Source organism: Mirounga angustirostris, unplaced genomic scaffold (genome assembly GCF_029215605.1).
Source record: "Mirounga angustirostris isolate CCGP_5_RB_7025 unplaced genomic scaffold, mMirAng1.0.hap1 SCAF_12, whole genome shotgun sequence".
NCBI classification, from domain to species: Eukaryota; Metazoa; Chordata; class Mammalia; order Carnivora; family Phocidae; genus Mirounga; species Mirounga angustirostris.
The window spans coordinates 5,233,713-5,261,530 of record NW_026991720.1 but is presented as its reverse complement, the minus strand read 5'-3'; the positions used below and the strand labels follow the sequence as shown (position 1 = coordinate 5,261,530).

General features: G+C 38.6%; 1 protein-coding gene across 12 annotated transcripts in view; it reads right to left on the bottom strand.

Moving 5' to 3' along the window:
* The window catches only part of KMT2C (lysine methyltransferase 2C), a 270,063-nt gene that overhangs the window by 42,699 nt on the left and 199,546 nt on the right, over window positions 1–27,818 (bottom strand). For 7 of the 12 annotated variants that reach the window (XM_064575699.1, XM_064575700.1, XM_064575697.1 and 4 more), the window contains 15 exons: window positions 27,048–27,176; window positions 25,023–25,142; window positions 22,203–22,333; window positions 18,237–18,417; window positions 14,583–14,687; window positions 14,196–14,243; window positions 13,073–13,210; window positions 12,858–12,890; window positions 12,599–12,748; window positions 6,904–7,033; window positions 6,440–6,654; window positions 4,676–4,749; window positions 3,158–3,340; window positions 914–2,788; window positions 173–465 (listed from right to left, as the gene is read on the bottom strand). In XM_064575699.1, coding sequence (XP_064431769.1) covers window positions 173–465; window positions 914–2,788; window positions 3,158–3,340; window positions 4,676–4,749; window positions 6,440–6,654; window positions 6,904–7,033; window positions 12,599–12,748; window positions 12,858–12,890; window positions 13,073–13,210; window positions 14,196–14,243; window positions 14,583–14,687; window positions 18,237–18,417; window positions 22,203–22,333; window positions 25,023–25,142; window positions 27,048–27,176 — 3,805 coding nt within the window. The remainder of the gene's footprint in view (window positions 1–172; window positions 466–913; window positions 2,789–3,157; window positions 3,341–4,675; window positions 4,750–6,439; window positions 6,655–6,903; window positions 7,034–12,598; window positions 12,749–12,857; window positions 12,891–13,072; window positions 13,211–14,195; window positions 14,244–14,582; window positions 14,688–18,236; window positions 18,418–22,202; window positions 22,334–25,022; window positions 25,143–27,047; window positions 27,177–27,818) is intronic. The other 5 variants (XM_064575701.1, XM_054505147.2, XM_064575698.1 and 2 more) reach the window with 4 other exon arrangements.

The window sequence follows — 27,818 nt, the reverse complement described above, 5'->3', positions numbered from 1 at the left end:
GTGTTATATGCAAACAACGAATCATGGAACACTACATCAAAAACTAATGAAGTACCGTATGGTGACTAACATCATAAATAAAAAATAAAAAATAAACAAAAAAATAAAGAGTAACTTCATTTTTCTATTCCCTCCCACCAGTTTAAATCTGGCGTGAAATTAAAAGCATTACCTAAATCCGTGAGGTCTCATCCCCATACCAGTAACGTCAGGAGGGTAAGGTCCACGTGGATCTTTCGGGAAAACTGTGTATCTAGGTCCTAGAGGAGGGACAACAGGCGATCTGATGTTCCCAGGATAGGGGGGTGGAGGCCTGCTAAAGGCCTGGCCGATGCCCTCGGGCTGCCAGTGTTGCAGGGGGGCCCCATGAGGCACTGCCGCTGGATCCTGCGACCCTTTCTCCTGTCGACCTGCCATCTTCTTCTGCTGCTGCTGCTGGAGAATGATTTCCCGTAACTTCTGCCGCTGGATGGAAAGAAACGAAAATCATGGGGACTTCTGATAATGAGCTGATGGCTTTTTAAGTCTGAATACTTCCAACATGTGACTATGGTAACGCTTAAAATATCCCAATGTTTACAAGTTTGATAACACCAGTTACACTTAACTATTCAGCAGGTTATAAAAACAAAGTAATAATTTGGGTCCTTTTCCTTGCCACACAAGAATGATAAATGTTTTCATACTGAAGAATTCCCATACAAATTCATGAAGATCAAAAATGAGACACAGAATAAATCAAATTCAATTGTATTAATTTTACCAATTTCCTTTTTCTTCTTTGCAGTATGACAAATTCTACAGAGTAAGATAAACTTTAACATCTGTGTAGAAATTACTCAAGTTTGATGAAATGAACAGCATTCTCAAATAATACATTTAAAACATCCGTGAAGATATGATGTGTTTTTACCTGTCTCAATTTCTCTGTATCTGCTTGTGACATATTTACGGTATTCTGTGTATCAGTGACTCCTGAAGTTGGTACAGGTCCAGGAAGATGGGAGACACCGGAAAACTGCTGGCTCTGAGAACTCATTGGAGAGTTTGAAGGTGCACTGAAGCTCCCTTCTGATCCAGGCCTTGACTGATCAACAATATCATGAGCAACCTGACTTGTTCCAAAAGAGTCAGACTGAGATCTTGGCGTCATTGGAGGCTGATCATAGGGATCACGAGAAGCAGATGGAGAGACTCGGTTAAACGTGTCTGAAATACCAGGTCCAGGTGGCCTAGGCGTCTGGGAACATGCATCAGGTGTCCTTATCAATGGGCCAGATAAAGCTGCTCCTCGATTTTGTGCTGCTTGCAGGAAAGGATCCTGATTTGGCATGAGGACTGGTCTTGTCATTGAGGACCTAGTAAAACCCTCCGAAATCCTTGGCCTTGGTGTTGCTGGTGGCTGAGAGTAAGGAACAGAAATTCCAGGTCTTGGTGTTCCAGGGGGATGGGCATATGGATCCGAATGCCTCTGATTAGTGGCAGAGGTAACAAACAAGTCTGCCTGTGTAGACGGCCTTGGGGTTGGTGGCTGCTGACTATAAGGATCAATCGTGGTGGGCCGGGGAGTTCCAGGAGGTTGAGAGTAAGGGTCTGGATTGGAGCGAGATGTTCCTGAGGGCTGGGAATAAGAATCTACAATAGGTCGTGGAGTTCCTGGGGGTTGGGAATATGGGTCCTGAGATGTTGGCCTTGATATGGTTCCAGGCTGGGAAAAAGCCCTTGAAGGATGGGCAAAAGATTCATTCATTGCCGGATGTGGGGTTAGGGGAGGCTGGCTATATGGGTCACTTGACTGGTTATGAGAAAAGTTATCTACAGGTCTTGGTGTCAGAGCAGGCCTTTCATAAGGATCAACAGACAATCGCCTTGGTGGTTGCGACACTGATCCATAGGGATCCTGGGAAGATGGAGGGGGCTGCATTGGAGTCTTAAAAGGTCCAGGACCACCATCGAGAGGGGCAGGGGTCAACAAGGGTCGTGTGTATGGGTCAGGTATCCGTTGTCTTTGAAACACATCTGTCCTAGGAGATGGTTTAGTAAAGTGATCGTTGGTTCCAGCTGCTAGAGGACCTTTTGCAGTTTGTTCGGAAACTACAGGAGACCGGGGGAGGCCCAAGGGTTTGGGAAACTGATCTGTCATCACAGGTCTAGGTGTGTCTGGAGGCTTTGCATAGGGGTCACTATTCGTTGTGGAGGAGGAACATAAATCTCTGACTGGGGACGGCCTATTCGCTGTTGTTTCACTCATCTGAGCCGGCCTCGCTACTGAAGGCGGTGGGGCACAGCTGTCCCCCAGCGCAGCAGGATTTCTTCTGGGAAAGCTATGGCCCCCAGGAGGTGGCCTTGGGGTGCCAACCATTTTCGCGTAAGGATCCACTGGAGATGGAGGTCGGGAGTGAGAAGGTCCTGGTGAGAACACCTGCGGGGAGGCTGGCTGGCAAGCCTGAGGCTGCGGCAGGCCCTCCTGGGCGGGCACGCGGGATGGGGTTGCCGCAGGAGGGGGAGCCTGTGGTTTTAGGAACACGTCATCCGACGACGCAGAGGTGGGGGTGCCGGGCAGCTGCTTCGCCAGCAGGTCTTTTTGGAAGGACTGCGCAGGAGACGCATTCCCATTGCCCGGCTGAGGGGCCAGGGGGCTCTGCATCCCAGCACCGGGTGCGTCCGAGCCGGGCTGGGCCAGGACAGGCTGGGCCCCGAGCTGCTGCTGCTGCTGCTCGTTCTTGACCTGCTCCAGCTTCTGCGTGGCTTCAATTTTGGCCTGCTGCTTGCTCTTCTGCCGCATTTGCTGTGACACGGGGGAGAAAGCCATCAGTGGTCGAGAAAAGAACGCGACAGTCACGCGAGGAAAAAGCGACAAAGGGGAGTCTGTCTGACGTCCTCGAACCAATCTGTGCTCTGACGTCAGGGTACCGGCTCCCGAAGGGCAGACATGGCCGCCCGTCACCGCGCACCTCCCTCGAGCCGGCAGGACCTCGCTGCCCTGGCCCAGCGCGCGTCCCACGTCAACCAAGTGCAGCCTCCTGCGGAGGGGAAGTCTACTTCTAATCTCGTCTTTACATACTCTGGTGGGAGCTCGCTCCTGGAACAATGCTCTCCCCTCAAAGGGTAAACATGCAATTTGGAGGCTACTTACTTAAGAACGGAAAACCCGTACCTGTCTAAACTTCCACTCCTGCTCATGTTCCGACTCTCTTTGCTTTGACGGGTCCTTAAAGAGCTCCGAGTCCATCCGGGAACCGGGATCGATGCTGTCCTGCTGCTGCTGTCTCTTCAGGGGGTCACTGCACATCTGCACTTTATTAATGCGTAAAGCAGCTCTGTTATCCCTGGCCTTTTGCTTTGGAAAAAGGAGAAGAAAGCTATCTCCCAGCAGAGGTAACACGTTTCAAGAAACAAAACAAAGTAAAATGAATGCGAATGAAGAAGGTGGCTTAAGCAGTCGACACGAGCTTCCCGACTCTCATGTGAAAGCCTCTGGACACGAGCCCATCTGCCCCGTTTTTAATGCACGTCACACCTCAGCGGAGGATGGGCTTCCACCTCTGTCTGTACCAGGCTAGAGAACCCAGTAACCCACTACTTTCAGTCCCAATCTTCATAAAATTAAAAAATGGGAAAATCAACCTCTCCCCTAATTGAGAGAAAGGGAAAATATCAAATCAATCCTCTAAATCTAAAATCTGGAATTTGAAGCTTAGCATTAAAGAAAACAACTGAGAAACAACTAAAAATATCCTGCCATCACCTTACTACCGTCAAGGTGAAACGAAACAAGGCATTATCAACACATGAAAAACATGATTTTGCTTTACCCAAGCAATCATTATCTCTGACAATATATGCACTGAAGGCCAAGTTGGAAAATAAATGCATATATTTTTCAAAACTATACTGTCCATTTAATATGCCTTAAAATGGAAGCAAGGATTTGGATCCAGCTGACAATCTTAACTTGGCTTTTTGGGAGAAAATAATTCACCATCTAAACTGTAACTCTTATTATAAAATATCCTGACTATTCCTCACAAAATTCAAAAGAGCTATGTGCTGATAGCAGGGAAACTACTATAAGACAGAGTGTGTAAAGGTGTCTAGGTACGTCTCTTTCAAGATACACAAAGATTCTTCACTAAACCTAACACAAAAAGAGCTTATTATGGAAGAAACTGAGGCACACTAATGCAGCCTCAAAAATTTCTCTTTTGAAGAGATAAAAGAATTTTAAAGTGAAATGAGGGGCACCTGGGTGGCTCAGGTGGTTAAGCATCTGCCTTCGGCTCAGGTCATGATCTCAGGGTCCTGGGATTGAGCCCTGCAACCGGCTCCCCGCTCAGCAGGGAGTCTGCTTGTCCCTCTGTGTGCGCTCTCCCTCTCTCAAATAAATAAATGAAACCGTTTTTTAAAAAAAGTGAAATGAATTAAACATGCCCCTGAAATAACTGATTTCAACCTTCAATATCCTGGTTCTATTAACTAGCTTATGAAAACACCAGATTCTACCTTAAGATATAATGAATTAGGAAATCACTATAAAAACAAAGTTGTTTATTAGCTGTGCAAGTATTAATATGTATTTTGTGCAACGGTAAATCTTTTTATTGACCTAAGACAATAAAAGTAAGATTTAGGTATTGTATTTAAGAGTATGACACATGGGAGTTTCGGTAAATACCACGTAAGGTGCTCTTTCCTGGGAGCTCGCTTTTCTCCACAGCTTGGCAATCTGCTTCACTCTAGTAGTCCAGTCTGCAACACAAAAGCATGGTGCACACATTTACAGAGCTGAGGTCAGGATACATCGCCACGTGGTGCTGACAGCTCAACTTAGTCTGGCTGTGTTCTCATAAAATGAGTAGCCCTAAGTCCAGTTCTTTGTATAGCATAAAATCCCAGGCACACAGTAGGCCAAACAAATATTTGCCAAATGAAGTATTGCCTTATTAACCATCTCACTTGTAGAGTGGGGAAGCTTTAATTTATTATTATTTTTATTTTATTATGTTATGTTAATCACCATACATTACATTATTAGTTTTTGATGTAGAGTGGGGAAGCTTTTAAATCAAAGGGGCTAAGCAGCCAAAATAAAGTTAAGCCAAACATAACAAGTTCCCTCAACCATGTAAGACGCTACCAGAACCAAAGCTAAGAGTTTTGTAAAACATCTGTACTCAAGAGAAGTCTATCAACCTGACCAAAAGAAGTAATCATAATTATAAATAAGCATCTCACCAGCATTTGTGGACAACAAAGACATGGAAAACTAACAATTTCAAGCCATTTCTATGAAATTCACAGTGTCAGGACAGTAAACAAAATGAAATATGGGTGAAATCAACAATGATAAGTGTAGAAGTGATTTAGCCATTAAAAAAAAAAGCTTCAAGAAAGCCAATGGAAATGGAAATGAAAATGGTGACATACGAACAGCCTTAACATGGCATCTCAGGAGGTTCTAGATCACATAGTAAAATTATTAAAGAAAATCACTTTAAAAAAAATCATAGCTCTACTCTGAGGATAATTTATATTGATACCAAGTGACTTAATAGAGCCAGATATGCTCATCTGTAAACAGCAAATAAAAGTGGGATAAAACCGTATTTGAAGAGTATGTACATTCCTTTAACAGACGACCCTGTACTAGACCACTGATTTTTATTGTTGGATAAGGTAGCATTTATTTCTATATATAATGAATAGAGTATCACAAAGAGGCACCCAAAAGACAGGTGTCATCTGTAAGAAAATCCACTTCTGGGTAACCCCTGGTAATTTAAAACAGCTATGTGCTGACAGCAGGGAAACTACTATAAGACAGAGTGTGAATGACCTTTTCCGTCCTGGTCTGTCTGGCAATGTGAACTCACCATAGTTACACAATGTTTGGTTACAAATATTCTATAAATGACATTCCACTAATCCAAATAGTTCATCCTCTGGTTAATCAGAATTTTCAAAAATGGCACCATTATACCATCTGACTTCTTCAAACAGACTGGACAGATGGGGAGTAGGGGAAATACTGTTGCGTTAGCTTGGTTGGGAACAGACTCCTAGAATGGAGTCTGATTTAGCCTAACAATACTTTTGACTAAATGTTAAGTTTCTGTTCTAGGAATTTTTTTTTGGTCGAGTTACACACGTAAGACAACACTGAGTTCCACGTTTAGGAAGACTGCTAAGAGCTGGAAAATAGATTATTTCATTAACTGAAGTTAACTTTTAGGAAATACAGAAATGGATATAGGGTCTAGGACTGAGAAAGTGCAAGATGTTTCCAGACATTTATGGAACCTTCACACTGTACACAGTCATACCTGATGAAATTTAGTGTTGATGCATGGATTTCTACTATCGTAACAAAACAACAAACAGGTATTACACATGCAGGAAAGCTGGCAACACAAAGAGCAATACAATATCCGTGAATTACCAGGGAATTCTTCCTTTAGGCTGGGGAAATTAATGTTTGTGTAGAGAACAGGGGCCACTGTGGCCATTTCACCCAGAGCCTCCTCTTTCTCCCACTTCAGTGTACTTCTCTGGGCGTTTGACATTGTATCGTTTTCTCCTTCCCCCGCGGGAGTGGATGATGTCCAAGAGCTGTTAGGATCACTTGCCATTGCAGTAAATGCTGGATTTTTATCCCTGGGAAATAATAAATAACTTGACTTCATACACATAAAATTACTTTCTAAATACTGTAGTCAAGTACAATTTCATTAAGACCTCTTCTTATTACAAAGTAGCTAAAATGTTAGATAACTTTTAGCCAAAATCCCAATATACATAACATGCACTTATATAGTACACAGCAACTTAAAACAGACCAATTAACATTTATATGATAAAAATTAGTGTAACTTAAGTTTCCATGGAAAATGAAGCCTATGCTACCTGGTGTCAGTGTAAGGAGATTGTATGGCAGAGAAAGCTCCCAATCCATTTCCAGGAGGCAAAGAATTGTGTGGAAGATGAGGACTGGGTCCGATAAGGCCGTTCATGAGTGGTATCCGGGAAAAAACATCTTTAAAGAAGAAAACAATTCAGTGTGCATGTTATTCATAAATAATAAAAAAGTAGCTTATTTATAAGTAATATTTCTAAATAAAAACTTCTAACACTCTTTAAAAGTAGGATTTTTATTCCAATATTTAACTAAAATACTGCATAAAGAGTAATTTTTGGTTATGATATTCTGCAATATGGTCTCTGTACTTCTCTCTACTTCATCATGGTATACTGCAGATAGCATGTGTTTTGTTGGAGTCTGATAGCCTTGGGCTTGAAGCTTAATTTTTGCTACCTGTTAACAGAGAGTCAATTACTATTTTTTTTTTGAAGATTTTATTTATTTGACAGAGAGAAAGAGAAAGCGAGAGTGGGAACACAAGCAGGAAGAGTGGGAAAAGGAGAAGCAGACTTCCTGCCGAGCAGGAAGCCCAATGCAGGGCTCGATCCCGGAACCCTGGGATCATGACCTGAGCCAAAGGCAGACGCTTAACAACTGAGCCACCCAGGCGCCCGTCAATTACTATTTCTATAACATGAAGGTACTCTGTAATGTTACTGACACAATGTGCGTGGAGTTCTCAGCATAGTGCCTGGGCATGCAGTGAGCTATTCAATACATATTAGCTCCACAAAAAGAATGATCTCACAGCAAATGCTAGTACATTTTATCAAATATTCTTTCTCTTCTTCATTCAAAATTTACAAACAGATGGTTCTTTACATTTTACTCTTGTTGCTATTAATACAAATAACTATCCATGATTCTTAAATTGGTACATGGTCTAAAATTGTTTGGAACAAGCAATATTTCATCTACCATATCAAATAGATGATTATTGTTAAAAATACATACATTCTGTTTTGGGCCTAGTTTTCTTTACTGTGCTTACAGTTTCAGCACCCCCCCCCCTTTTTTAACTCTCATTCCAGCTTATTCACAAGCTTCAAATCCCTGATCATCATCTTTCTAAACAGCCATTTGTCAAACCAAACAAGACCACCTTGTGCTTCCCCTAACTCTCCTCAAGCTTATTAACTCCAACCTTGATTAATAAGACCTTCTTCTGGTCTGAATTATTGAGGAATAGCCAACTGTCCTTATCTGCACAGTTTTCTGCACCTTCAAAAACCTCCTCCCAATTTAGAGACCTACTCTGAAGTAATAAATGCATGGCCTCTGTTGCAACACCCAGAACAACACTAGGAGACCACATCCACATCACCAATCAATGATACAAATGGAAATACAGTTACAGAGGTGGCTAATACTGGCCCAACTGGTGTAATGACAGAGAACTCCTAACAATGACTTTGCCATGCCATCAGAAAAAAGCATAACCAGCAGCAGCGTCTCACCCACATGTTTTGTACTGCATCTGTCCTATCACCTGAACCAGACCCTCTAACTGGAACAACTCTGAGGATAGACAGCTCCAGTTCCTATGTGAGGATACTGGGGCTGACTACCAGGAGGTCTGTTTTCAGGATTTTGTCTCAAGGACTTCTAAGAGCTATCTGACTTCCAAATTAGGGCTTATTCTACTAAATGGCAGAGCTGGGCCCACTGGATCAGAATACTACAGTGACAAGTGTCTCAGGACATCTATGTTCACTTCAAGGATGAGATTAGGAAGCAACATTTCTGCTTTTCTTCCAAGTAGAATGTTACCTCTATTTTCAGTTTCAATGGAAAGTAGTTTCCATTAAGGAATATGAGGTTTGACTGAAGAATGTCAAATGTCCTTCATGTAATTAAGATAAACAAAAGCTTCTTTATTGGTAATGACAATGTGATCCACATCAGCACTATCTTAACCACAACATGACCATATCAAAACCGTTCATAATAATAGCCTATTAAGCACTTCACTATATACCAGGCACTGTTCTGAAAGCTTTATATGTATTAACTCTTTGATCCTCACAACCACCTGGGAAATGGGTTATTACATGTAGCTCCTTTGAAGCAAAGACCCAGAGGTTAAATCACTTGTGCAAGGACACAGAAGTAAATGCAAAGCATTTTTCCTTTATTACTATTTTAATTAAGAAGTGGTGTCTCTCTCTGTCTCTGTCTCTCTCTCTCGTCTACCATACAACTCAACCTGATGTTACCAGCTTATAAAAGTAATCTTTCTCAAGGCATGAATCATACTAATGACAGAAAAGTTACTTCACTTAACCTTCAGCTAAAGTGATTTCAAGTTACTCTATCTCAATCTTGAAATTTCCCTTCTCCACTTTCTGACCTTCTGTATTACTGCTGACATTACATTCTGGCATCCTTCCTTAACCACTCTTACTGAAGTTACTCTATGGAAGATTTCCAACAATTTTACTGTCCAATGAAACATCTTTCAAGCACTCATCCTACCTGACTTTATAACCTATCTCTAACGATCCTCATCTCTAAGATCCTATGCCTCTCATGCAGTCTCCATCACTGTTTTTTCACTTTCACCTAACCCTTAAAAAGGAAAAAGAAAAGGAACATATAATTGCATTATCTAAGATAAACCAGTGAGTTAAGCATGTAACTCATCACATTTAATTAAAGAGTCCTTCAAGATTCTATACTCTACAGCAGTGTGCTCTCTTAAGAAATCTCACCCTTCCCACAACTCCAACTAGTGCCACCCCACACACAATTTATAAATTTCCACCTATATATAGCCTTGAACAACTGCAAGTAAGTCTGCCTGTAAGTCAGAACAATGTATATGTCCCATTTCTAACAAACTAACGATGGTCTAAAACTAAATGTTACATTTCCACTGCCCTCTAATACACACACACACACACTCTCTCTCTCTCTCTCCTCTCTGTTCCGTGTTTCTAGTTTATAGCCTGATTATCTGTAGGCAAGCCTGGCTCACATACAGTCTAATTCACTTTGTGTCCCACCTTTCCCTGTATCTTACAGCCATTCAGTAGCAGAGTCCTACGTATTCTAACATCACTGTCTCTCATATCCATTGCTTCTTTCACTTAGCACTGCATATATATTTACATGCATGGAACCCGAACTTTCACTTAGTCCCAACCACAATAAACTCATTAGTACAACCCTTGTTGTCTCAAATTCATTTCCAATACTGACAGCAGTGGGACCTTGCCAAAATGTGTGACCCATCAGGTCATTTCACTGGTGGGAGATCTTGGATGGCTCTAAGCAAAAAATCTGCAGAAGAAAAGGCCAACTGCCACTGTCTATTTTCACAGCCATTTACATACAATCTCGACCCAATGTGCATTTTCTACTTTTGCTCCTTAAACACCACCCACTTACTCTTCTCCTTTGCTCTGGAAAATGTTCAAGTTGCCATTATTGAGTATCTATGTGCCACTGTGTATGTGGCCTGATCACGCTTTGTTCTTAAGAAAGAATTATTATTCTTTGAAACATGACTTGAAATCTTAATGACTCTTAAGGTTCTACTTGAATCATGGTCAACTATGATATAAATTAGCTATATACCTGAAAGTCTACAATACTAGGATTATAAACTCCTTTGGGTCGGCAGTCTCACTCATCTTTGTATTACACATAAGCATCTAACAAGACAAAGGCATTCCTTCAAAACCTTTCAAAAATGAGCCTACACTGTGAAAGGATTTAAATAATGATAATAAGATCGTTTATTAAAAAACGTATCTTGGGGCACCTGGGTGGTGTAATTGGTTGAGTCTCTGCCTCTTGATTTCGGCTTGGGTCCTGATCTCAGGGTTGTAAGATCAAGCCTTGCATCGGGCTCCGCACTGGGCATGGAGCCTGCTTAGGATTCTCTCTCTCTCCCTCTGCCCCTTCTCTCTCTCACTTGCTCTCTAAAATAAATAAATCTTTTTATTTATTTATTGTTTTATTTTATTTTTATTTTTATTTTAAAGATTTTATTCATTTATTTGAGAGAGAATGAGATAGAGAGAGCATGAGAGGGGGGAGGGTCAGCGGGAGAAGCAGACTCCCTGCCTAGCAGGGAGCCTGATGCGGGACTCGATCCTGGGACTCCAGGATCATGACCTGAGCCGAGGGCAGTCGCTTAACCAACTGAGCCACCCAGGCGCCCAAATAAATCTTTTTAAAAAATTGAATCTTTGGGGTGCCTTGGGTGGCTCAGTCGGTTAAGCATCCGATTCTTGATTTCAGCTCAGGTCATGATCTCAGGGTCATGAGACTGAGCCCCACACCAGGCTATGCTCTGGGTGTACAGCCTGCTTAAGATTCTCTCTCTCTCCCCCTTTCCCTCTGCTCCTACCCTAACCCCCTGCCCGTGCATGCGCTCTCTCTCTCTCTCAAAAAAAAAAAAAAAAAAAAAAAATGCATCTTTAACTGATTTGATTTCTAAAATATATACTTTCCATTTCAGAAAACATGAAGATAGGGGTTTTTGGTTAATATGTTGAGAAGAGAAATACTGAAGTGTTGCATTCTTAATCATTAAGAAAACATACGGGAACAATTAAGACAAGAAGCACTTATGATGAGTCTGTTTTATCCAAATGTAAATCACATGTTTAGTCTAGCAAAAATCAAGGTAAATTTATGTTTAGAGGCTAAACTGGCAGAAATGAAAATATCTTAATTATGTGCATTATGACATTTTTCATGTATACATAAAATTGGTAGTAAAGATAACATTAAATTATTTGCATATTTCAGCACTTATACAAAAACAGTGTAAGGGTTTATAAAAGTATCATTAAATTACTTAATTCAGTATATCATGAAGCAGTGACAACAGGATATAGAGACATGACTCTATGCTCGAATCGCCAAAGACCCACACCACCCCACAGGACTCCAACCACCCCGACGGGGGATTCCCACCCCCGTGGCGCTCTCCTCACCTACCTCCACAAATTTTAAGTCTAGGTTGTCCAATTTCAGCTCTCCAGAAACACAGAGAAATTAAAGCCTTAAACTTATCTGGCAACTAGTTACAAGTAGGTAGAAGAAAACTCATCAAACAAAGAAGGCAGATTTCCACAAAATTAGAGATTTGAAGTTGACAGTGGAGAAAGGTGGCAGATTTACTCTGAAAGGATGTGCTGTACACACACTCCATGGCAGAGTAGACAGTGATGGGGAGGACATGACCCTAGCCTTCAAGGACCTCACAGTCTGAAGGAAAAACTGTAACTACCCAAACAGGCATCATATCTGTGCTCCCTGCCGCAGTGGAAAGACGGGGCTGGGTGTGCAGGTGGTGATCTACTGACTCAGGAAAGGAAAGGGAAGCCAAGACCAGGCAGTCAGGTGTGGGGAGGGGCGGGAGGGGGGTCATTCTCCAAACGTGTGTGCAGGAAGGGCTGAGTGAAGGGGAGCCAGACTGGTGAAGGGAAGCAGGGAGGCACTGTTCTCCCCACTGCCAGTAAAGAGAGCGAAAGAACTCTGGTGACAAAGGATCACAGAGGGCTGGGGAAGTTCACGGAGATAGGTGAATGAGATAAATTCAGACGAAGTATTGTTCCACTGCCATAAAAGAGGGTTTTCTCCTATCAGTTTATATACATTGTTTCTAAGGGACAAGGCTAATTTGCTTTAGCGAAGGCACATATGCTGCATGAGCGTACTTACAAAACTTTTCTAGAGGTGACATACCCTGACTGTGTATGGGCACCAGCTGAGGCACTGGGGGTGGGGGAGGCTGTGGTAACGCAGCCGGCTGAGTGGTCGCAGGACTAAGCACAGCAGTAAACAAGTCTTCGACATCCTTCCCTCCAAGCTCTGTGAGACAGAATTACAGTGATAGTAAGATTAAAATAAAAGACTATCAGAGCCAAAGTAGATGGAATGCCATTTTCATAAACTCGAAATACAGAAAGAACACAAATACCTGGAATTTTATATAACTTTCCAAGAATTGCTCCTAGGATAAAATAAAGAAACACAAATATTAACAACTACCATTTCAGCGTACTGACACAAAATAGCATTTGACACAGAAATGATCAGAAGAGAAGTTAAATTATTAAGAAGCATGCAAAAATCTTTGAAAATCATATTTACTCATGTCTTTTAGAAAGCCTAGATGTAGGGCAAATATTTTACCATCTGTGACCATTTTGTCTAGCTCAGGACTGAGGATTCCATCTAGCTGCTCTTCACTTAATGGTCGTGAACTCGGATTGACACTTGGCTGAGGCAAAGAGGACGGATCATCAGCGACAGGACCAATATCTATTCCAGCTAGAGGAGCAAAGTAAACAGATTACAAGTAAATTCTGAATATTCACGTAAAATGCACAGCACTATTTACTCTCATTAATACACAACAATATGATTAAAATAGAGCAATGAAAAGTTTGTAATTATAAATTAATCATGGTTCTTATATCAATTTGAATAGTCAATCAGTAAAAATCAGGCACAATGTATTTGTAAACTTAGGTGCCACTTAAAGTTATATTTTAATCGAAGTAAATACATTTCCTGAGGAATAGAAGAACACACCTGGTTCTAAACTTCCACAAAAATAAGCACTACATCATTAATATAGTAATCTATAAGAAGATTCAATATACAGTATTTAAGGTGTAAGTGATTGCCTTAGCTTGAAAAACAGTGGTTTCCAATGTACAGTTCAACTATCACCTATGGTGTGTGACAAAGGAGGGATAGACTTTCACATAAATTAATGAAATGCTGTAAAATTCTCAATGTTTAGTAAACATTGTCCTTTTGTGAATAATTTCAACTACAGATCATATTTTGGAAATACTCTGTAGTCACAAAACAAGATACAGATTATGTTTATAATGTAACATGGTTTATTTCATACAAATTGGTTTTCAGGCAAAAATCACATTTAAAAGTGGTCTACCATCTACTTTATCATGCTCTCTCAAAATTACTACTATTAAAAACTAAAATTTAGTCTGCCCTTATATGATCTTGTATTAGGAACTAACTCTATAACATGTGGGTAATATTATAAATTACATATTAAGAAGAATAAAATCATCACTTAAAAAAAAAAACTACTGATAAAGTCATCCAAAGCACAGCACAGCTGTACCATGCTTTAGCTGCACGCACAAAGGGAAAAGCAAGTATGGATTAGTGACAAATTAGCGCTATAACAATATGCATGCACCTACAGGTTGTTTCAGCTGAAATCACTATAAAAAAAGACTACTTCTAGTCAGCCGTCATCCATTGCTCAGTTTCTTACCAAATGGAAAAGGTGAGCTCTCAACCTGGAAAGTGCATAAATCAAGACCTACAAGACCCAAACCAAATAAAATGGATGATTACCACAGGGGTGGGAAGTGAGGAGCAATGCAAACAAAAGAAGAAACAAGATACAGCAAGACTGTAGGGCAACAAGCCTTAAGTTTGATGCAATTAGAAAGACAACAGAAATTAACTTGCTATTTCCTCTCCTAAAGCAGAAAAGTTGAGGTAGATCAAATAAAATGATGAGTTCTTTGACAAAGCCAAAACAAACTTTCTTTCCGTTTCAGAGAAAAGACTAAACTTGTTACACACACACACACACACACACACACACCTCATCGTTATCATAAAACAGACACTAGACAAATATAGACATATATACCTGAATGATCAACTGATTTTGCAAGGTCATCTGAAATTATTCCAAGAATGTCATCATCTGTGTTTAAGACTTCAGAAATATCAGCTAAGGGGTCATCAGTCGTACCTAAGCATAGCAAGTATATTTTTAAAGTCTCAATATTGTCCTAGACATTAAGTTCTAAAACACACTCACTCATTCAACCATTCACTAAACATCTAGACTACCGGAGATGCTGAGTTAAGTGCTAGAATCATAAGATTATTACTTCTAAAGTAAGGAATTTTTCAAAGAAAACACACACCAATGTTTTGAATAACAAAACATTAAAAATTAAGACTATTTTTGTTTTGTGACTGTTCATTAACAATAAAATAAAATTTAAAATAAAGACCAATAAGAGAAATAAAGGCAATAAAAGTGAAATAGAATGCTATAAGAAAGCAAAAAAAAAAATGCATTAAGAAAGTGGCATCTCTAAAAGTGACATCTAGAAAATAAAATACAGAAGATAAATATCAAAGTCAAATGCATTATTTAGAAATTCCTTGTAAAATATAAAGTAGGTACCATCTAGTTAGATGCCCAGTTCCAACTTTGATCTTAATACTGATTAATCATTCACTCAACTTATTCAAAAAATATTTCAGTACCCACAGAATTATGTCTATGGATTATGTTAACAGGCATTGTTCCAGCCACTGGGAATTCAGAATAACTATAACAAAGTGCATGCCTACTTTGTTTACTTTCTCAGAGAGGTTAGCAAATAAATGATTGCAGTGTAAGTGCTAGAAAGGTAACAGTAAAGACAAAGGATTAAGAATAAGAGGTGGAGATGATAAAGTATTAGATAGAGTCGTCAGGGAAGACCTTTTAAAGGACATGACCAAGGATAAATGTAAATGAAATAAGGGAGTAATATGCATAAAGATGGAGAGAACACTCCAGGCAAAGGGAAAAGCAGATGGAAAGACGGGAGCAGTTAGGGTTTTGCCAAGTGTGGTCAGTGTGGTTGACTGCAGTAATGAAGGGAAGGAGTGCTGGAAATAAAAGGCAGCTAAGTGAGATTATGTATGGTTTTACAAGTCGTGGTGAAGACTGAGCTTTATACTGAAATATGAAGCAGCATGGGAACTTGTTGGAAGGCTGATGGCTAGAAGGGATAGGAGTGATATCTGAAAGGGAAAGCGCTGGCTTCCAGGTGTAGAACAGACTGGGGGAGGTGGGCGTAGGGAGTGTTGGCAGCAGGGGAGGCCTGGAGATCAGTTCCAGAAGCCGCTGCTGTCTAAGAGGGGGCGACAGCGAGCACTCTGGGGCAGGCGGGAGAGCGGAGGTAAGACATGGTTGACTTTGGGCTACATTTTGAAGACAGAGACAAATTTGTGGATGTATCCACTGTGAAGTGTGAGATAATAAAGAGTCAAGGAGGACTCCAAAGTTGACTTCTGGACTCATCAGTAAGACAATAGGCTAGCTTTAATAATTATATTAGTCACTTAAGAAACATCTGCATTTTTTAATCTATGTCAACTGTGTTTTTACTTTAAAGGGGGGGGAGACATAAAATACTCGTAAGATCCTAGATCAAATATCCCTATAAGACACAAATAGTCTTGTCCCATTAAACATATACTTCTCAAACAGAATCCATACATAAGAATACTATAATTTGGGGCGCCTGGGTGGCTCAGTCAGTTAAGCGGCTGCCTTCGGCTCAGGTCATGATCCCGGGGTCCTGGGATCGAGCCCCGCGTCAGGTTCCCTGCTCAGTGGAGAGTCTGCTTCTCCCTCTCTCTCTGCCTACTTGTGCTCTCTATCTCTCTGTCAAATAAATAAATAAAATCTTTAAAAAAAAAAAAAAAAGAATACTATAATTTTTCAAACCAAACACTAATGTAAATTAAGTGCCAAATATTTGTAAAGTTTTTAGGGAAATAAAATTACTTCAATAGTATATCTCTAGACACTTTAAGGGGAAAAAAAATCTGAATTCTTTCAGGCACTTAGTGCGTGCGTGTGTGTGTGTGTGTGTGTATGAAACCAATGGAATTCTACTACATAAATTACAACTAACATTTTTTCAAAAATGTTTTAAAAGTTCACCCCTACCTGAAGAAAGGGATTTTTCTATCTTACCAACAAATCATTAGAACTGATGTGATAGATTATACTGAATGAAATACAACAACAAGCTGCTACTTGAAAGTTTCCCCGTTAGAAAGGCCAGAGTAGTTCGGCTGCAGAGAATGTCCCATTTAGCCTGGGTATTGGAACAGGTGCTGTTCTAGTCCTCCACATTCTGGCTTCACCACTGAACCATTCTCTGCAGTTTTGTGAATTTATCAATGTTTTTCCTGCCACAATATGCCTTCTGTCCAACCTCAGTTCTCTTCCTTATAAAAACTCAAGTGCAAATAAGTTCTAGTTAAGTTTTTAAATGGCTAGTCAAAATTTTCACAGTAAGATATTCTTCACAGTAAGATACTGTTTGAAGGATCCACAAGTCTTTTGCTATATATTAACAATATATTGACATGGATAAGAGGAGGTAAGCACTTAAAGCAACAGAATTTAAGTAAAAGTAAAATCATCTGCTAAGATAAACAAAAAGCATGGCCTTTAGATCAGTGTTTTCCCCATTGCCAACAATAACAAAGACTAGACATCTTGCATGTGTATAAGAGCGGGTAAGACTGCTTCTAATTATTTTGAGAAGTTAAAATAAAAGCCTATATGTCAATCCAGGGTAATGCCAAATAAATGGAGCTGTAATATATCAAAAGTCATCTCTCAGTAAAAAGTCACCTTAAGATTATTTTACAAATTGAGTTTATAAAACTCACTGAGTTAAAAAAAAGTAATCAATGGTAAAAAGGAAGCTTGTCAGAAAAACATTAATTTATAACTGATAGTAGATAAAAATCTAGACGTGGGGAAGAAACTCTGTGATCACAACTCCTACATACTGAACTAGTTAAACTCCTAGAGCCTTGTTGACATTAATATCACTTTATAAATGTATTAAGTTCTCATACCTTTCCCTGATTCTAAACAGTTCCCACATTCACTATACCTAGGTAGTGGTTCTCAATCAGGGGCGGTTTTGCAAGGGACAATTGGCAGTATCTGGAGATGCTCTTGAGAGAGATGCTGCCAAGTATCCCACAATGCACCACAGGGCCTCCCTCCAACAAAGGTGCATCTGGCCCAAACTGTAAGTAGTAAGAAACTGTGATCTAACACAATATATTTCATTGAATTAACACAGTCTGTCAGCAAGTTCCCAGCTACAGCATTCTTTTCCCCCCTCTTTTGAATTTCTTTGGGTCATGTAATTAACAAAAATCTATCTCACTTAAGTCAAAGATTATTACATTTATTACTCACCGACTATGGCAAAATTACACCTCCTTACATTATCCTTAGCATATTATAAACTGAACATTCTCCTCTGCAACCCTTAATTTTGGTGGCAGTTACATAGATAAATTTATTTGCCAAATCCTATAAACCTATCCACTCAAAATAGTTGCATTTACTGAATGCATATTATACTTCAAAGAGGCTAACATTTAAAATGCATGAGGCCAAACTAAAGCATTTCAAAAGTTTAATTACAAGCAATACAAATGTCATGTGATAAAGAAGGTATCTGTAAATTATTCCACATACCGTGAGTTCCAGGTTTTGCTGGAGTTGAGGATGAACTAAGTAGTGGATCTAAGGAAGGATCCAAGAAAGTTGTGTTCATGTTTGTTTTATATGAAAGCTGAGCTGTATCTTCTGATAGATTATCTAAACTTAGCTTGTTTTGTCTACTTGTATCTAGAAGATCCTTTCCGAAGAAAGCTTCCTAGATAAAGATAAGCACATATGAAAATGATTGATTTAGTTATAAAACTCTAAAATGCTAACAGGTAATTCTGCCATTTCTGACAAGAAGGCAGAAATAACACAAAAACATAAGAATGTTACAGTTTTTTATAAATAGCATTAAAGTCTTCATGAGTCAAAGAAAGTGTCTTGCTAATCTTGGTATTCAAGAATACAGAAATTGAATACAGAACTATATGAACAATATAGAAATAACCTGTCAATTGCTTTATACAGATTTCCCCTTATTTTAAAAGATCTTTTTGTCATTTTACTAGAGACAAATTATGCAAATAAAACCACATAATTATGTCAAATGTGTTTCTAGGAACTGCAATATAATAATCCAGTAATTCCAGATTAGGCAACAATTAAATTTAAAAACTGATAAATTTATAATACTATTGGCACTTTAATACGTATTATAAGAAAAACTAAGGCTTCATGAATATTATTAATATTTATAGATTACTTGCAGAGAATAGCACAAGGGTTTGATCTACAGCTTTAATATTTACATACTTCAGGTAGATTTAGTAACCTCCTATTGATTCACATAACCACATTAAAGACTTAACATGATATAAATCTGAAAGAGGGTTTTTATAGTCATTTGAACCATACTACGTGTACAAAATTTACTACTATTAAAGACTTTTGGCTTTTTATTCATTTACTCATATTAACATTTCTCTATTTCAATATATTTCCTCTACCCTAGAGACCAGTGTTTCAAGCTGAGTTGCTTACAACTGGAGGATCTCTCCAAAACTTCTCAAGGATCAATAAGGAGGACAAAAGGAAGCCCTTGAGACCCCACCCCCCACCCCCAACCCAACAACCAGAGCAGAAGTTCTAGTCTATTTTCTGTATGGTGGTTCTGTCTAGAAAAAGGATCCTTTGCAGAGGACAATTTTGCAGAAACTCAACATTTAATATACTCTTGCCAAAGATACCTATACAGAAAAGGTTCACCTTATATATTTTTATAATACCAAGTGAAAGCAGCTTCAATGTCTGTCAAAAGGCATTATGACTAAACAAATTACTGATACCCAAACTATAAAACATATCAATTGTTTAAAAGGATCTAGAGCTATGCTGTCAAAGCAAAGCTTTAAAATACAGTATTAAAAGAAAGCAAGTTGAGTGTCCAACAAAACATCAAAAACAAACCGAGACTACTCTCACGATGCAAAAATAAATTATAAAACAAGTTCTGAAAAGATAAATACCGAACTGTGAACAATGCTAACTTCTGCAAAGGGATGGGGAAGGAGGTATGTGAAGTCCGACAGAGGTATGATATATTTGATTTGAAATTTTCACATTTTTTAAATGAACAAGCTGTTTCACTACAAAAAAGAAATTTGAAAATCAGCGAAGTTAGAGCACCGGGTAAAGTATGGTCTGCTTCTTAAGAGCGATGGTTTTATCATTAGGAAAGATACTGAATAGCAGAGCATCTTAGAACTTTAGAGATCATTTATTTCATGCCTTTGGTATAAGTCTGAGACCATGATTAGCAAGACACTTTTTCTTTGACTCATGAAGACTTTAATGCTATTTATAAAAAACTGTAACATTCTTATTAATTTGATAGCTTTTTATTAACTTTATATAAAGGAATGGCTCCACATGGCTTCAGATTTGATAATGTGACTCCCAGAACAAACTGGGGATTTTAAATGTACTACCAGGGTTCCTAAGGTCACATAGCAGCACTAGGCCTTAGGAGACCACATAAATATTGGGTAGATTATACAATTATTTATAGTTTATCCTGACACTGTTAAGATTAATAAAGAAAAACTGGAAAATGGCTACTGAATTCCTGTGGGCTTTCATCACTATGTATTCCATCAATCAGTGGGGGAAAATACAACGGCTACCACAAGATGCCCAAGAAACAGGAGCATTACAAAGGTTTCCTTCACACCCCCCTGCCCAAAGAAAGGTTAGGTATTACTGATGTACACCAGAGGAAACAATCCAGCTCAACAGATTAAGATTATAGCGGTAATTAGGAAATCAGATCCACTACTTTTAAAGCTCTTTTCCAAAGTATAAAATGGTCAGTTTTCATATATTCATAAACAGCTAAAAAAGGCTTCCTAAATACATATTGCACTTTACAGAAGGTTCAATAGGAGGAGGCGGAGGTGGAGAAGCATGTTAGATATTCCCAAGAAAGGATTATTAAAAGAGAGGGGGAGGGGATGAGAGGAACCAAAAAGGATGCAATGAAAGATAATCTAAACAAGGGGGGTTATCTCCTGACCAATAAAATGACTATTATTAATGTTAAAAAGGGGGTACAGTTGAGTGGGTATTTGAAGGGAACCCAGGGAAAATAAAACATTTATTAAAGAAAGACAACATGTATGGCACAAGTTAAGTGATTTACACACATAGTTCCTGTTCAATCTCTCAACGTTTCTGGGGCACAGAGATGGTGAGCAGAATGAGATCACATCGCTAACTGGTAGCAGAGTGGTATTCAAACCCAGGACTCCAGCCTTAAAGACTCAACTCTAAAATGGACACTGCCCTTAAGGTATTAGCTGTCTAATAAAAATTTATACTCATGTACATTACTACATACAACTACACTTAAAAGTTTTATTAAACACAGATGACTTGTTACTCAAATGAGCATTTGATTTTTATACTTCTAATTATCAAAAGAGAAAACTGAAGAAGCTGGATGTTAGCTAAATGGAAATGTATTTTTATTTATTTATTTTTAAAGATTTTATTTTTTTTTTATTTATGTGACACAGAGAGAGAGAGAGAGAGAGAGTGACAGCAAGGGAGGGAACACAAGCAGGGGGAGTGGAGGAGGGAGAAGCACACTTCCCGCCGAGCAGGGAGCCTGATGCGGGGCTCGATCCCAGGACCCTGGGACCATGACCTGAGCCGAAGGCAGATGCTTAACGACTGAGCCACCCAGGCGCCCCAGAAATGTATTTTTAAACCAGTAAGAGCCAACTGGAAAAATTAGGGTAAAAAAAATAACTACGATTCAAGCAATAAAGCAGTAACTCTGTAGGCCATTATACTGTAGAAGGAACAGACCAGATGGACACTCCATAATGGTCCGCTCCAAACCCACTTCCACACCTGAAGAGAGAGGACTAGCCCAGTCCTATCTCTAATATCGGGTCTTCTCCAGTACAACATCATGGGGTTTGGAACTCTTCTGTGACTTCATGCTTACAGATGAGCTAGAAAGATTTCTATTTTCATGCAGCCTATACCTAGTAAACAATGTCTTCATGTTGAGGGATGTTTTTCTGATGTATATTTTAGAAAACAAAAACAATTCTACTTAAAGCTTTGGTCACTGGCCTCTAAAAGTGGTAAACAATTATTAAAGCTATAACTTGGCTGCTAAAAAGGATCTTTATTCAGTGAATATAATTACCCTGACCTGTATTGGCAAAGGGAGCTGTCCATGGGACATGGGTTTGGGGAGCACACAGGTGCAAATGGTTTACAAGAATGAGCTTTCCCCAGTTCAAAATGTCCTTGTATGTCTTATGAAATATTTGGAAGTGAAAAACTGGGATAAAAAAGAACTTTATGAAAAGTATCAAGGCACAAAAAAGGTAAATGTTAATTTTTGTGGGCCTCTGAAAGGTAAAAGCACGAATTAAAACAAGTAAAACATTAACAAAAATAACAAAACCATTTTCAAAAACTCAATACATTACATTTCTTTTGTTAATCAACTACACAATACAATGTAAAGCAAAGCATTACTTGTAAATAGGCAGGGAAAGTTTCTTCAAGCTTATTTTTCCGTTTTCGGTATCTCTTCTTTATTTTTTCAGTGTTTTCAGTAACAGAAACAGATTCATCAACTAGAGTATCTGGTAAGTGCTCACTCCAGCCTGAAAAAGTAATCACATTTATAAGTATGTGGTATTTAAAATTTTCAGACAAATCCACCCAAAGTAACTTTATAGCTTATCAACATATAATCAGATCCATATAAACAAACAAGGGGTTTTTCTTTTTTTCTCTCCAGTTTTATTGAGATATAACTGACATACAATACTGTGTAAATTTAACGTGTACAGCAGGACTTGACAAACAAGTTTTTCACAAAAAGATGTCAAAGCAAGTTTACTAGCAAGCTTTAATTATCATAAAAATACACTGCATGTCTATCTAGTATCAATATCCATTTACTATTGTCTCTTAATGAGCATTTCCTTACTCGCAAAGCAGCAAATTGTTTTAACATCAACATTGTGTTAAAAATTAAAATAATGAAAATATACAATGCTCATGAGTCTGGGGGAAATGGCTACTCATATATATTACTAAAGGCAATTTAGCAGGAACAACCTTTTGGAGAGTTCCTCGGGCATAGCCAACAAAAGTCTTTTCAAAAATGTGTGTTCTTCAATTAAGCAATTCCAAGTTCAGGGATTTATTGCAAATTAGGTTTTTATAGTACATATATATTGTAAACATATATTACTATCTACAAATATACTCATAAACATGCTATGAATACCCAATCTTAAAATCAATCAGAGAAATGGAAAGAAAACAAAATTTTGATCTATGAAATTAGCAAAGAAGTAAGTACACTATTTAAAGCAGATAGGTGAGCCATCAAACGACAGGCTCATATTCCCAAGGCAAATAGCACACCCCTTCTGAAAATCAATGCAGGCACTTTTGTTGCCAGAATATGTAAGCGGACTGACTCTTCTGAAAACTACAAATGGTGGATAAACATTCTTTAAACAATCTTTTTAAATGTAATCTACCAGAAAATAAAGAATCCTCAAAGACCAAAAATTAAGTAAAACAGGAACCACAGAAAGAAATAAGCAAAAAACTAAGTAAAGTTCTCTGAAATTTTGCTAAAATCCAGTGACCTTGAGCTCCAATTTTCAGAGCGTCATGAGGAATGGGGACTAGAAGACAAAGTTTAAAGCCTCTCCCCTCAAGGCAGAGAGATTAACCAGAGGTGCCTCCTATAAAGGTGAGATCCTGAAGGATTCCATGCTCGGAGCTGGTTTAACAAGAAATACACCCTCCCAACCCCCACCTCCCCCATACATCACTCACCTCCCCCTCCCCCCCCCCCCCACCAACAGCAAAGAAAACTGTTTGTCATCTTGTCATGGAATTTGGAGCTGGGTAGAAAGGCAAAAAGTGAAAATCTCCCCTGAGAGTTCATAAACTCAGTATAGCCCTAATGTGTAAGAAACCTGAATTTATAACACAGGTGGACCAAAAAACTTCAAGAGTTTAGCAAGAATTTAAGCTAAATCCTTTAAGCTAAAGAAGTTCTGGGGTAGCAGCTCCTCATGTTCCTGGCGTTAACAGATGCAGATATTCTCTGAAAGAAGCCACCTACAGTTCAGTCCTCAAAAAAGTTCAGAGAATGTTCTACAGAATATGAGCTCATGGTTTAAAAAAAAAAAATTTAATATATTATGTGTATGTATGTATCTCAGACAATAAATACAATGAAATGAGTCACTAGGAGAAGGGGCCAGGAGAGACACACAAGAGAATCACATGTGCAAAGGTGTTAATACTTCATACTGTGCATCACTTAGACACACAGAAGTAACAGAGCGCTGAGACGAGGGGGAGTGAGCTGTAAGGAGAAACTAGAAAGTGTTAAAATACTAAAAAGGCAACTCAGAAAAGGAAACAATGCATAATACAATAAACACTCAACAGATGACTCCAGATGCCACAGATGAAGGGTAAAATACTGACCTAACAGAACTAAAATTAGAGGACAACAGAGAAAGATGGAAAACACAAAACCAGTCTCATTGAACGGGTCACATTTCTTTGGGCTTCTTACAGCCATAATAAATCATATTAGAAATTCCTTTAAAACCATCTGGTGCTTCCTTTCAAAAACACAATTTGTAATTTTCATTAATTCACAGGTCAAAACCCCACCCCATAATAATGGAAGAACTCTAATCAGAGCACATGCTGAAAACATCTCTTTCCTTCACATCCTACAGAAAGCGTTTAAAATACGTAAAGTATACAGATTGTGACCATACCCACACAATGTGTTCATTAGAACCAATTCTCAAGCTATGACTTAAGCAATGATTTAGCTTTCTTTGAAGATCTATGTGAAGATGACAGAATATTAATTGGAAGACATATTTCTAAAATATTATACAACTTTGTTAAAAATTGTTGGAGTAGCCTGTGACTTTCAACAAAATAGTCTAAAGTCTCCAATTTTATACCAAGGAGCTAAGACAGGCAAAGAAATGCCTTTTGTGAGATGAATGGGAAGCACCTAGTATAACTAAGTGATCCAGTCCCTACACTGTTTGTATTTAACTTAAGAAAAACAAAAAGTTGTTAAAAAAAAAAATCTCAGAGGAATATACTTTACTGGACTTAAACCTTTTCCTTATCAAACCTAATTTCTGTATTATAGGTATGAACTCTACAGGCACTCACATCCTTTGATCAATAAGAAGCAATAAGGTTGTGACTGCAGCATTATTTAGGATGGTTCTTTTCAATAGGGATAGCAAGAAAAGGGGGTTAAATCCAACAAAATCAGTACCATACCATCATCTCTGTTAGGTAACTGCTCAGAAATAGAGCCTGAGGAATCTTTTCTGATGACAGATCTTTTTGTTTTTCCTTGACCAGTTCGACTTCTTTGCCGTACCATAAATCCACCAATACCTATCCAAAAAAGAAATTGGGTAACTTTGTAAATAATTGATTTCTCCTTGTATTTTCAAAGTAGGGTGAAATTGCTTGGAGGCATTTCCCAAATTCAATATGGGCTAATTTAAATCAATAGGGTTTGGAAATAAGCAAATTAAAAGACGTCAAAGCTACTGACTGTTACCTTATCACGAACCAAACAGGTATAAAAATACATTATTATAGTAGAGAAAGAATGCATGCATTTCCTCTTCTCAACAGTGTCAAAGTAAATAGTAGAGTAAATTGTACTTGTTTAACAAATATTAAGTAACTCATATTATCATTCAAATTACTTGTACATTAGCTGTGGGAGAATAGATACACAAGAGATAAATGAAACTAAATGATCCAAACAAAATCATTATGACTTCAGGGGTAACATGTCTAGTTAAGGCTCTTGGACATGAGACACAAACAGCTCTGTAGTCAAAAGCACAGAATCTGGTTCTAGTTACTTCTAGTTACTACCTGACTCTGGGAAATTCTAGTTACTACCTGACTCTGGGCAAGTTATCTAACTTTTTAGTGCTTCAGTTCCCTCACTGTTATAATAACAGGGATAGCGTCTAGCACCTCACCTCCTCATACATATACTTAGTCAAACACTAACAGTTTTCGTCACAGGATACAGCCATCTAATACACTTTCCGACCTAATGGGTCCCTCAGTCACAAGGATGACTTCCAAAGGAGGCAGAAACAGAGAGGAAAAAAAACACAATAAATATAAGCTCCTAGAAGGAGTTTGCAGTCTAAAAAAGTTTGTGTAGTTGTAAGCCTCCTAATTAGGAAGAGATGAAATGATTTTCATACAGTGACTTGGACGAAGCTAATCTAGGTCCATGTTACAGATATGGCCCGTCTTATGGAAGGTTACCTTTAAGGTCTTGCAGAATACAAACAACAGTGAGAAAGTTTTTCCATGCACATCAAAAGATATTTAGGACACTCTTATCAATAAAATATAAGCAGTCAGAAGGATAAAGACCGAACTGATTCCATCTAATGTCTCATTGACTGGTAAATAGACATTAATAAACTGCCTAAAGAAAGCCTACACATTCTGCATTGTGACCAGTTCAGTAATTTTTTCTAGTAAGGCAAATAAAATTTGACAAACAAGACAGCTTCTTCCTCTGCCTCTGAGGCAGTGGGGAAATAAGAGAGAATTTTATCAGTCATATATTAACTGAACTATGTATTTTAGGAGGCACAAGAACCCTGTTTACCTAATTGTACACTTACTGGCTCCTGCACAAACACAGAATTAAGTTTCAAAAACAGAGAATATTAAGAACGGATGTTGAAAATTAAAAGAATTACAGAAGTACACATCAAGGGAAAAATAAATAAGTGGCTTTAAAAGTCCAAGTACAAATAATAGCCAATGTAGTAAAGCATTTAATATAATGGACAGCATTTGGAATAAGGCATTAAAATAATGATTTATTGTGAAGTATTCACATACTCAACCTAAGGAATTTCCACCTTAAAAGCATATTGAAATAGTTCAGTCTTTCAATTTCTACATTCAAGTTTTAGTTTAGAGAGTTGTTAAGGAGCTACATTTCATCTTGAGTATTTAATTAAAATTGAAGCCCTCAATATTATATATATATATTTTTTAAAGATTTTATTTATTTGAGAGAGAGAATAAGAGAGAGAGAGAGAGAGAGCACATGAAAGGGGGGAGGGTCAGAGGGAGAAGCAGACTCCTGCTCCCTGCTGAGCAGGGAGCCCGATGCGGGACTCGATCCTGGGACTCCAGGATCATGAAGGCAGTCGCCCAACCAACTGAGCCACCCAGGCGCCCAATATTATATTTTTCTTAAATTAACTAAGTTTTGAATATATTAAAATGTCTAGCTCAGGACTATACCTGGTCTGTACGGTTTCCTTTTTCTCTTTTTTACACCTTCTGTTCCTTCTACTCCCTTAGTTTCATCATCCACAGCTTCCCGTTCAGGACTAGATTCTGATTTCCCATCACAATCCAGAAGTTCTCCTTCTGGGGAAAAAAAAAAAAAAAAGTAAATGTACAGATAAAATCAGAAAAATCTATCAAATATAGAATTCCTGTGTAATAGGAAATGCAAGTCAAAGTGGCCACTGAGCCATTCTAACTGTGCATCCCAGTAGGTGGGGAAAATATAGAAAAAGATGGAAAAGGCCCCAGATGGTTGTAGAACTCATGCTGCTTAATGCACTGTTCTCAGGAAATGAAAGATCAGCATCAGGGAAGGGGAAACACACACAGAATGCTCAGAAAGACAATTATAAATCATTTTGCAGTTAACAAGTCATTCCCTTACCTTCAATTACATATTCAGGTTCAGGACCCTAAGGCTGTCTCTCTCTCTAGCCTAGAACCCTCTCCTGAAGTCCAACTATAGCTGTGATTATCACCTAGTTACCAAAACCTCTCTACCCAATATTGAGGACAGGGGAGAGAGTGACACTTTTCACTACTTACCCGTATTCTTTTTTAGTTTTACACCATGTGAATGTATTACTCGTCCACAAATCAAATTTAAGAATTTGAGAGAATTAGTGTTAACGTCACAGGCAGTAATAACCTACCTACCTGGCTGCTTCCTCTCTTCTCCTCCCACTAAATACCATTCCTGGCTCCATGCTACCTACCCTCCCC